The sequence below is a fragment of the Carassius gibelio genome, chromosome A13 (genome assembly GCF_023724105.1).
Source record: "Carassius gibelio isolate Cgi1373 ecotype wild population from Czech Republic chromosome A13, carGib1.2-hapl.c, whole genome shotgun sequence".
Classification (NCBI taxonomy): Eukaryota; Metazoa; Chordata; class Actinopteri; order Cypriniformes; family Cyprinidae; genus Carassius; species Carassius gibelio.
Genome location: NC_068383.1, coordinates 5,718,296 through 5,731,343, shown reverse-complemented (window position 1 = coordinate 5,731,343; position 13,048 = coordinate 5,718,296). Strand labels below are relative to the sequence as shown.

General features: G+C 35.1%; 1 protein-coding gene across 1 annotated transcript in view; it reads right to left on the bottom strand.

Moving 5' to 3' along the window:
* The window catches only part of LOC128026575 (protocadherin-15-like), a 174,287-nt gene that overhangs the window by 136,486 nt on the left and 24,753 nt on the right, over positions 1-13,048 (bottom strand). The window contains exon 2 of the mRNA XM_052613836.1: positions 12,271-12,389. Coding sequence (XP_052469796.1) covers positions 12,271-12,361 — 91 coding nt within the window. The 5' untranslated portion in view covers positions 12,362-12,389. The remainder of the gene's footprint in view (positions 1-12,270; positions 12,390-13,048) is intronic.

Below are 13,048 nucleotides of genomic sequence, written 5' to 3'. Positions count from 1 at the left end.
CTCCTCTCCTTCAGAAAACATCTCCATCTGGTTCGGTCATCTGTGGCATCTTTCTGATGCTCTGTGTCAATATCTAGAGCTCTCATGTGGTGCTTAAATACTCAGCCAGCAGCTCTTCTGCTAGATGCAGGAGACTTCAGGACATGTCCAATCCAGACATGAGCAGAGTCTGAGCAGCATGTATACTGCTATCATGGCAACTCACAAAAATATGAAGACTTATGTTCTTTATGTATTATCTATATCTTTATGTTTGCAGAAGACCACAAGCATGTCTGTTAATTAAGGTAATACTGTACTTGTGACAGCTGGCCTTGCAATACTGTCTTTTAACTTATGCAGTATGTTTGTGACTAAGGCAAAAGGAGTGAATGTTTCTGCCACATTCTTAAAGGGATAGTTCACCCAAAATTATACATTCTGTCAACATTTACTCATCTTCAAGTTGTTCTAAATCTGAATGAATTTCTTTCAGCTGCTGAGCACAAAAGAAGAAATTTTGAACAGTTGACAGTATCCAAATATAAACATTCTTTAAAGTATCTTCTTTTGTGTTCAACAGAGGCAAGTAAGTCACACAGGTGGAGTAAATAATGACAACATTTTTATTTTTAGGTGAACTCTTTTAAAGGGATAGTTCACCGTAAAAAAAAAAAAAAAAAAAGTCACAAAATCCGTCAAAGTCATGTGGAATTGAAATGTTGATTGAGGCTCAGAAATGATTTAAAGGTGAACTCTAATAAAAGTTTCATTCAAATGCTGATTTAAATATTTCTGGGAGCATCCTTTGAGCAGAAAATCCTGCACTCTAATCAAAGCGTGTCTGTCCTGAAGCAACCTAACATTCATTAAACTATCAAAATCACAAACGTCTCGAGTCAACAGACAAGGATCCACTGCGGAAGGAGGAACTAAATTTTCTGTATCTGTCTGCACTTTTCACAAAGACTAACTAATTAACTGTGCTTTTGAACTCAGAGAACAAACAGTTTATAAGGACGACGTGAAGTCTTGATTAGACTCTTTCAAAATCACAGACGGCTAATCATTTTATTACAACTGTAAACAATAAGTGGAAAAATATATTTTTGCTTCCACTGATTGCCTCATGTCTAGCCTTCTATTTCAAATGCCTTTCATTGTATTTATACTTCAAATTTGTTTTTATAAAGTACAGGTGACACTTGCCACTGGGAGCACCACACTCATAAATTAAAAATAAACTCCCTTCTCCAACTGTTCAGCTGTATAGCCTCGCTTTAAACTCGTGCCACAGGCCATGCCAAGCTACAAAACAAAACAAAGTGTTATCTTCTGGTATTACATTTATTTTAAAAGTAATGGCAAAAAAACAAAAACCCTTTCAGTCCATAAAACTCCTGCTATCTCCAATTGTTCAGCCTTGCTAAAAAAAAAAAAATAAATAAATAAAAACACCACAAAGCAAACAAAACGAATTAAAGCAAAGAAAATTGTGGCATTACCTTTATTTTGAAAGTAATTATTAAGAAGGACTGAATTTACATGGCCTGTAATTGTGAGGTTAAAGGCAGGCACGTGAGTATAATGTGATCTCAACTCGTGCCACACAGAAAGAGGATCAACTTGTTTCCAACACAACGACTTGATAAACAAACAACACCTAGATCAGACTTCAGGATGAGACGTCATGACGAGAGATGACCTCATGCTCATTATAAATTTGTGACACTTCAGGGACATTCTGCAGACAAACACACACACACAGCAGACTGACAAGCACATACTGAAGAATATGCTCTCAAAAGTCAATCCACAAAGACAAACCATCGAGTAGGAGAGAGGGAGAAGGCAGCACAGAGAGCAAGAGCAAAGGAAAGTGAGAAGTATTGAATCATAAAAGCCTCTTTTCTCTCCACTCTTTTTTTCTCTTTTTTTTTTTCTTGTGCACTTAATATCCAATTTGGCTGCGCTACAGAGGAAATGTACAGCAAACCGAGACCAACATATGTTCGAGTAAGATCTCTTGACAAAAGCACAGAACACTTTTCACTCAAACAAAATAACAGTGAAACTAAAGAACCTTGTCTCTGTCTGTAGCAAACATTGACATTTTTAAATCAGTTATTGATTTTATATTATATTGTCTCAGCTATTGATTTTAATGAAAAAACAAACAGATTTCATCTTTTTCTCTTTTTCAAATATATATATATATATATATATATATATATATATATATATATATATATATATATATATATATATATATATATATATATTATATGTACATAAGACATATAACAGTGCTTTCTGGTCCCAAAATTTGATTGGCTGAGAGGAAAGCGAAATAACAGAGCCATTTGTATCACTCCACTTGCAGATTTTCTCCCACCGAGTGTCATGGTGGACGCCCTAATCCACTATAATTTTATAAATAATACCGTTTTTGTGTTTTAAGTTTTAAGAGTTTTGTTTAGGCCAGAATGTACATGTTTAGACTTCAAATATGTGGTGTGTTACCAAAGATAATGTCTATTTGAAAATTTGCTTCGATGTTTTCAGAGTTGTGAGCTCCAGGGCGTCAGTGGCAGGTCAGCGCTTATGAACCCGACGAGAGTAGCCTCACCTCAGCCAGATCTTCTGGAATCTGTCTCTGACTTTGATGTCGCTATATTAGTTAAACATGAGATATAATTTGTTTTGGGTAATTCGAACAGGCAGTCTTTGGTCTCATTAATCTATTATTTGTTTAATAGCAAATAGTTTTCGTTGAGGGCAAAATATCATCACGTTATATTTTATGGAAATTCAATGCAGTAGGACCTATATCAAAGAGCTGAACACTGAATTGCCTAACAACTTTTATTATGGCTGTTGTTGTTGTTTATTTTATATGAATAGTAGTGCATCAAAACAGTATTTATTATTATTGAGAAAAGTTGTGCTTGTGTTTGGGATGATGATTTTAGTTGCATTGTTCCATCATTAGATGGTGACAAGAGAAAAAAGACTTTTATGTTGAAAGAGCTTGAGACAGGGTTGTAAACAAGGAAGTTATTTTTACTTTCAACAACAGCTTGTGAGATGCAGCCAACAAATTCACTGAGCAGCGGTTTCATCAGCAATCAATAATCAGTCCATATATACTGTAATTCTATGTATATTTTAGTTTGTGTAAATATTTTTAATTGCCCATATTCAAAGTTCATAATATTAAGTAGACATAGTTAAATTTAAGCAAACTTGTACTAGTTTGAGGTTAAACTTCACAGGAGTTTATTTTCTTACATGGCCAAAAGCAGCCATAGTCCAATAGTCACAACACACATCCCATGGAAAGTGTCCAACTTCCTTTTCCTTGGGTCATTTTCCCAGGGAATCCCAGTGTCCTCTAATACACCTTTCTACCTAATCTGCTGAAAGCCCATCTCTGAAATCTTTATAGCTGAAGCCTTTTATCACCGACTCAGGAAATTGGAACATTTCACTGAAACAGTTATCAAGTGCATCCATTGGCATAAAAGGCGACACAACCTGCAGCTCCTCTAACATCAGTTGAGCAAAACATCACCCAAGATGTGCAAGGACTGCAAACTCTTCTACAGTCAGTCAACACTTCCGATAATCAGATCAAGAGGATATTCCTGCCATTATCAGTATACATCTAACAGATCATTGCTTCTCAATAACTTGGGGGGGGGGGGGATGTCATGCAATGTCATGATTGCTTCCCAAAATTAATCCTGTAAGTGACTTTAGGGAAATATTGTAGACCCTGAGAAATAAAAGTAAAAACAAAACGTGAATAGTGTCAGCACCTCACAAAATATATCTATTTATGTTTCTTGAGAAACATGTCATCATTTACTCACCCTCAAATTGTTCTTAACCTGTATGTTTTTTTCTTCTGCTAAACACAAAAGAAGATATTTTGAAAAATGTTGTCAACCAAACTGGCTTCTGTCAATTCTTTGGTGACATATTTTTTTTTTAAAGTTCATATTGCGCTCAACATAAGATAAAACGCCTACAGGTCTGGAAGAAATTGAGGGTAAGTAAATGAGGAAAAAAAGGTTGGGTTTTTGGACAAACTAACCCTATAAAATTGAACTTAATTTATTTGTTGTGTATAACATTTAAATTTTGTTGCCTCCGTTAATTCTAAAAATAAAGTACCGTTAAAATTTTTAAAGAAAAAATAAGGGTTGGTTTTGAAGTATTATTTAATTAGCAAATTATTTAATTCACAGGACAATCCAAATATAGGCATTACTTTATGGTTATTTAATATAATAACCTTTGTTACAGGGTTATTATTTTAACTTAAGCCAAAACTAAAATTAAATTAAAATATAAAAAAATAGTAAAAATCTTAAATGTTTATTAATTTAGCTATTGTTTAGCTACACAGAGTGTCATAATTTCAATTAGTGTATCTTAAAGTTCTAAAAAAACAAATAAAATTAAAAAGAGCTATACAGACATTATGACAAAAATACAAAACAAAATTACTAACACTTTATGAAAATAACATAAAATATAAAAAAAAACTATAAGAGTATCTTGATACTTAAAATAGTATATCTTTATGATAATACTTCATAAAATATAATTTATCATAAAATAAAAATGGTTTGTTGAATTTTCACAAAAAAATAACCATATTTGTGATATAAAATTACTCACACTGTACCATGAAATAAGATTTTTTTTTTTTGGCATAACACCATACTCTCCAGCTAGGAGAAAAAATCAATCACAGACAACACTTCTGAAGGGAGAGAGAGGATGTTACTGAGAAATAAAAAATAAATAGATCAACAGGCAAAGTAAAAATGAAGAGCCAGAGATCACAAAGCTTGATGCCTCACCAGCTCCCAGCATGCATTGAGACACAGCATCAAAGACAGATAGGTACAGCAGAATGACAAAAGTGGAGACGTAGGTGATAAACAGATAAGAGCGACTATAATAATAAAACCACACCAATATAACACCAAGTGTAAAAGAGAGAAGGAGACGGGCACAACGAGAGACAAACAGAAGGAGGGAAAAACTGATTTGATACACTGTCTTCACAGATGATGGGAGATTGGACCTCGAAAAGGGCTCTCTTGTCACCGTGTTGATAAGAGGACATGCAGGGTTTTGTTAGTGAGCGACTGAATGTGACCAAACTAATTTCACCTCCAACACCCAAGAAAACCATTACTCTGCTTATTTTACAGCACAACCACAACGACACATCTGTATGACTTGTATGTCTCTGTTGAGTTATTATGTGTATCTGAGCACTATAGAAAGAATTTAGGTTATTTGGCAGAGCAAAGAACTGACTTGCCTGAATTCAACTGGCAATTGTTTTGTAGTGGCACACAATATTAGAAACCTCTAGCTACTGAAGATATCAAACAGACTAAGAAACCATGAATTTATTTCTATTGAGCTTGAATGAATAGCAAAATCCACCAAAAAAACTTACACTTGTCATTCATTTTCAAAAACCGTTCTGTCTCCCTCCATCATGCTCTTTTTTTTAAGGTGTTAGTTTTTTTTTTTTTTTTACTTTATTTATACTCCTCTTCAGCAAGGATGCATTCATATATATATATATATATATATCTGTGTGTGTGTGTGTGTGTGGGTGTGTGTGTGTGTGTGTGTGTGTGTTTGTTTCCTGAGCAGCAAATCAGAATATTAGAATGATTTCTGAAGGATCATGTGACACTGACTGAAGACTGGAGTAATGATGCTGAGAATTTAGCCTTGCATCACAGTAATAAATTACATTTGAAAACAAATTCATTTATAAAACAGTTATTTTAAATTGTAATAATATTTCAGTAATTTTACTGTGAGACTGTTACTGTTACACTGGCATAAAAAAAAACTCTGTATGGACTTAAGGCTAACCAAATAACTTCATATTTTTTATTCCTATTTTAATTTTATTACGTGGTTTTGATATTGCCTTCAGAGTCTAATTAAAAAGCAAATAAAATTCACAGATTTTGTTTAGATGTTTCTAACGATTGGGGAAAATAAATTGGGTAGAATAGTCTTTCAGTAGTAAAGTACTGGACTTCTTCACACTGCAACGCACCATACACATCAGGTGTAGATACAGTGTTAGTAGGCCATATACAGCGGGCAGCTTGCAGCATTGAATAGATCCTTTCCAGGAGCAGCTCAGTGTAATTACATTCCGTGTATTTTTTTAAATAACAGCCCGCCGTTTTATTCTGATGGCATGAGACTTGAGAAACATTTCCTCCTACCTCTCAATTAGACAGAGAAGACTGACTCTACTCTCAAAGTGCACCTGCAGGCTGACTTTAATGTTTCACCTAGCAGCAGATATCCAGCAGAGTTTAATTACAGTGACAAGATGAAATAGGTGGAGTTGATATCCAGCTCATCTTTTTAGATGGAGACCCAGATTTCTCGATCTACTTTTAAATGTTACATACATACTCTGAGACTCTTCAAAGTACAAATAAACAAAAAGAAAGAAATATAGGCACACAACAGCTGAAAGACAGCCGACATGGACAGGAGCCAAAGAAAGTGGATCCGTTACAATCTCTAGTGCACTATCAATCTCTATGAAGTCATCTACCGTCTAAGAAGTGTCCGCTTTGATGCCGTAGCTTGCAAAAATAAAAGCTACTCATTACGTCAAGTAGTTCAACTATCAAAGTGCCCTTTTGAAAAATTATCTAGCTACTGTACATTATAAACTACAAACAAACAAAAAAACAGCATGTCAAAATTAAATAAATGAATAAATGAATGAATAAATGTAAATGGGGCTGACACAGAATTTAGCTAGACTAATGCTGTGTTTTAGAGCACAAAGCAGTAATAAAAAAAAGTTAAAAACTGTCAGACTTATAAGGAAATCTTGAATGCCTCATAATTTCCTTTTATTCATCTATATTTACCTTATTTGTTTTATTTTTTAATGCTTTCACATCCTTTGTTTACTGCCATCTGACCTTTGTTAGGCGTATCTTGTCTGCAACATGTAATTGCCAACATTGGTATGTTGCACTGATTTAAAAATAAATAATAACAAGATGACAGATCCTTTTTCCTTTCTATGATGCATCAAAGCCATTGGCAGGACTTTTTGTGCACAAGTCCCACATTGTTGCATCTCAGAAAAACTGCACTTTCTTGGAACTCCAGCATTTTTGAAGGAGGTGAAAATGGTGCCTGACACTTGTGGTGAAACCTGTTTACAAATCAAGTGTAAGGGCCTTAAAGGAATAGCTCTCCAAAAAAATAACATTTGCTGAAAATGTACTCAGGCCATCCAAGATTTATTTGGAGAAATGTAGCATTACATCACTTGTTAACCAATGGATTCTCTGCAGTGAATGGGTGCCATCAGAACGAGAGTTCAAACAGCTGATAAAAACATCACAATAATCCACAAATAATCAACAAGCCTTCAGTCCATCAATTAATGTGCTATGAAGTGAAAAGCTACATGCGCTGGATCTATAGCTGCCCACTGCTCCGGGAGTGTGTTCACTTCTCACTGGTGTGTGTGTGCACTTGGATGGGTTACATGCAGAGCACCAATTCCGAGTATGTTTTACCATACTTGGCAAAATGTCACAACTTTTTACTTTCTTTTAAATGAGCAGTGTAATATACGTGAGTTGTGTAAACAGTGATTTATGTGACTTTTTAAAAATACAATAATTATGTGAATTATTTCTTACTAAACTGAAATCGAAATCTTTTTTTTTTTTTTTGAAAAACCACATCCTGTCTTCATTTGCTGCCGTTAACACGCATATAGAAACATAAGGAGATATGACAGACATATTGACATATGGAGAACAAGAGACTGATTCCTAATGTCAGTTTATTTTAAATTAATACTATAGTAGGTCAGTTCCCTTTACATCTTTAACTAGCCATTAATTTATCAATTGAATGGGTGACCTTTCCTCATTAATTGAGCAAACATTTGCCCCCCCCTAAGAGAACTGGCAGGATCCGCCACTGGTATTGACTGTTTTTCACAGTGTTTCTCAGAAATCACCATTTTAACTTTAAACCATCTCTTCAGGCCAAAATATGAGTCGTTAATCCTTTGTTATGTTTCCTCCCTGTTGTCCTCTCACATCAAAATCCACACCCATATTTGTTTAGAATTGTTTTCGCTTGTAAATGGTGCTTGATCTGTGCATATTTCTCTTCTGATACAGACAAGATAACTATTATATGATAAATAGAGGATTCATATTTTAGCCAGGAGCAGCTATTAAAAGTAAAAAATCCTAATGCAACCCTCTACATTGCGAATAAATCCTCGCACATTTGTGACTAAATCTTACTCTGGGTGACAAAATTATGTCTATAGTTAGCCAATGGCTAATAAAATATTACATTTTACTCACCAGTGTGTATATTAGAGGGTAATTACAAGTTTAGCATAGATCATTTTCACTCTCTGAACACTGACTGAGCATTTCAGAGTCAAGAGTTTCACTCTCCATCTAGCGATCTGTACTATTTCAATTCAGCTCAATTAGATGTGCAGCGCTGTTGTTTTTGATGCACAGTAAACTCTAGTATGAAGGTGACGTCTGGCTTTGCATCACTTTGCTGATGATGATGTGTTTCTCCAATACGCAGAGAGAGAGAGCGAGAGACTTACATACCACACTGAATCGACACGCCACATAAACAATATTCTTTGTTTTATTGTCTTGTCAAAATAACAAAGCTCATTTAGAATTATTCAGCTTTTAAGAACAAGCAGAATATGGGCGGAACTAATGCGCAAATGGCAATCTCATTGGTTGTTACTCATCTATTACCGTCCATGTTTTGATTTCAGCAAATCAGTTATTGTGAATGCAGACAGCGTGGTTAATATTCATGAACCCAGCAACTCATCAATCCTTATTGAGTTGTATATGTTAGAATAGCAGTATAATTAGTAATAGTATAATTTTTTAATAATAATTACTATTATAGGAGGAGACAAAACCCATTACAAACAAGGCATTTGTTGCATTCAGTGTAGAGATGTTCCGATACCCTTTTTCTCTTCCCGATACCGATTCCGATACCTGGGCTCAGGGTATCGGCCGATACCGAGTACTGATCCGATACCTGGGTGTATATCTGTATATACAGCTGTATATACTACTAGCCCTGTGTAAATTGCTAGAATTTTTTTATGGTGTGCTTCAGACAGATCCCTCAATAAAACATGAACAAATACATGGTGAACTACTGTATTTATTACAGTATTTTTATTATCTAACATGAATTTGACAGTATTATTTATTTTCTTATGCAAAAAAGAACTTCAAATGCAGCCAAAAATCTAACACCGCAAACTAAAAAAGGTATTTAAGTTTTACAATATAACTGTATAAAAAAACTGCAACAAAAAAGATCTATTAATCAGATAATCTCTTTACAACAAAACAAGTAAAAAACAAGCAACCATCTAGGCATAATTATTATTATTATAGAGACGTATTATTATTACTGTAGGCTACAACAGTAGCTTTATATATTGTCAATTTACTCATGTAAACCAAACATTTATTTTAATGGGCTGCCATGAAGATCTTTGAGTGTCTGTGTTTATGATATGACAGTATTCTCAAATGAAACGGTAAATTCTCATGAAGTGACGGTTTATGCGTTCGTGTCCTCATGACACACAGCAGAGACTACAAAACAGCGAGCTCTCGCGCATCTGTGCCAGTCACCCACAGAGATGTAGATTTTGCGGGAGTAATATTTAAATAGTATTTTGCAGTTTAATATTCACAGACACTAGTATATATTCGGCTACTGTCTGGAGCCCTGCGCTTTGACTTACACGGAAGCGACTGAACGCAGCTGCCGGTACTGAATATACTCGAGAGTCTGTAACTACCGGTACTACAAAGACATACTGCTAACCACTGATCTATAATATAGTAGCGGCTTCACTGTGTTTTGGCAGTTTAGAATGTGATGAGTGATCCAGTCATATATAGATAAGGGCTGCTAACGCGTTTTCATTTCTTCTTCGCTGCTCTAAACAGGGGTTGCTTGTGGCAACACAGCACAACTTCCTGTGTTTTCAATGCATTTTGAGCAGCGAAGAAGAACCGTGCAGCGGTTAGGCAAAGCTTGCGGTCATAACTAGGTCTTTTTTAAGAAAATGGTATCGGATCGGTATATGGGTTCATGTACTCGCCGATGCCGATGCCAGAATTTGTTGTGGTATCGGAGATATTTCCGATACTAGTATCGGAATCGGAACAACTCTAATTCAGTGGGGACATAATTACTGATTATAATGACATATACTGTCTTTTTACGAATTGCGCTGCCTATTGTGCCACGTAAACATAAAACCATGTCTGCATTTGTGAACGAAGAAACAACAAACAAAAAGCTCTAGCGTTATTCTACACTGCTCAAAACTTATGTTTGAATCATCAGTGGCAAATTCTTTACATATGAAAACATACTTACAGCCTGTGAGTCAGAAGCACCAGACTGTCCTTGCAAAGTTGGAATTGCCCCACTTTATAGAAACAGACACAGGCATTTTAGGCTACTCTCACAGGAAACAGTCCTTGTCCTCTGCAAAATGCCCTGCACACATCTGAATATTTGGGTCGAACAGTTCCGGAACAGTGTTGTAATTACAACTTAACCACTGATTTTTAGTTTTGTCCTCTTTCGGAATGCCAAACAAATTAGTCTCCACAACATGGCGCCAGCAGAAACAGCAAGAAAAAAGTCACACCTTCTTTCTTTGCGTGAACATTTTGGGCGGCGTTATGCAAATCTTCCCACATCGTGACATAGACATGTGAGCCATTTTAGGTAGGCATGGTTGACTCTTAACTTTTATAAATAATATCTCTTTGTATTTGAGACTTTAGTCTTTGCAACTTTACAGATCTTCTTTATGAACTTAGAGCTTGTAAAACTAAAAAAAAAATACAAATTTAAATTGCATCATATGACCACTTTAACATAATATGATGCCTGATTGACTGATTAAGAAGCTAAGATTTAAGTAGCTGTGCCATTTTGCAAAGATAAGCTGATTTGGTGGATTCAATTTCATTTCAATCATTTCATCAGCTGTTTGGACTCTTGGCGGCAACCATTCACTACAGAGAATCCATTTTTGAGCAAGTGATATAATGCTAAATTTCTCCAAATCTGTTATAACGAAGAAACAAACTCAAAGGGTGAGTACATTTTCAGCAAATGTTTTTGGGGGAACTATCCCTTTGAGAAACACAACAAATACATATCTCACATGAATAGATTAAAGTTTTTAGATTTTACATCAGATTGGATGTCTTTTTATTCCATTTTGCCATCTTGAATTAGATTTTTCATTTAAGTTCACCTAGGATTGTCAGGTTTTGAACCAAGTTTGAAATTTGAATACGATGAATCACAAATAATCTTAAGCCAATTAATAGATATCATGCACAGCTGTACACATCTATATTAATGAGACAAGATGCGACATTGCTTGACAACCAAAAACAACATTCAGTTCTGCTATGTCTATACCAGACACACAAGACAACACGCCAAATCTAAAAAACTCCCATTAAAATTAATGAAGCTCACAACACTACAGTTTTCAGACTGTTGTAAGAAATTGCATCATGGATATTCTGTGGCACAAAGAGTATGGCAGATTTTCACACGTTATACTCATTTATACCACACAGTCCTGCACATAACATCCTCACTGCACTCTTCAAATCATACAAAAATCCATAACAATAAACGCTGCTTGAACAGACAAGGATATCTGAAAATGTCAACTATAGACACCCACCAATCTGTTATCCTCAACCACTAATCTGAACAGTCTGACAATAGCCACAATTTATTTGCCTCTACTTCCACTCAGCCTAGCGGTTTTCAGATTTTTATTACGGATGTCAGTTTGTCTTTGGCAGATATGACGGTATAATTCATACATCATCAGACGCTCAGTTTGGAGAGCTGTATCTGGCTGCTTCGGTAATGACGGTGTGCAGAGAAGACGCAGAGATGCAGGGACGCTGCCACACAGAGATAGAGAGAGATACAGTTATCTCCCTGACTTCGCTCAGAGCATAAAAGCTTGGCTGTAACATCCCATTTCTCAACTCCAGCAATGAAATCGAAAGTTATGGTTCTGGAAAAAAGGTGCAAGGTTTATTTTCCAAAAGTGGTAAATAAAATCTCTCGTGTTAGTGACAGGAAACGAATGATGGACAGAATTTTGAGTCTCACCCTCTGTGTTTTGAGCCGAAATTTGGGTGATGATAACAAGCAAGCCAATCGCCAACCTCAGACAGCTCGATCGCCACCAGCGCCTCCTCATCTTCAATTACTGCCTACTGCCAACCCACCTGCAGAAAAACAAAGAGATGGTTTTATTAATTTATTAATTAATAAATAAAATAAAAATGTATTTTCACTATATTAATCTAGAAATTAACCTAGACAAATGTTCGCTATTAGGCCCATATTTTATTGTTTGTGCCGAAAGTGGAAGCTAAAGCACACTTGAAGCAAGCTCTCTCTCTCTCTCTCTCTCTCTCTCTCTCTCTCTCTCTCTCTCTCTCTCTCTCTCTCTCTCTCTCTCTCTCTCTCTCTCTCTCTTTCTTAATAACAGTGGTTAATTTTTAAATGACTGTTGTCTCCGATTTACAGAGACTTTTAGAAGAAAAAGTATGGGAGCAAAACAATTGATTGTAGCAAAAATAATGTCAGAATTGAGGGACCATCAAAATCATTTTCACATATTAAATATTGATATGGTTTATGATTATTTTACCAGTTTACAAAGTCATAGTTAAAGTTAAAAAGTTAAATGTAAATGTTAAAAAAAAGTCTCATAAGAAAAAGTATGGAAGCAAAACAATTGATTGCAGCAAAAATAATGCCAGAATTGAGGGACCATCAAAATCATTTTCACATATTAAATATTGACATGGTTTATGATTATTTTACCAGTTTACAAAGTCATAGTTAAAGATAAAAAGTTAAATGTAAATGTAAAAAAAAA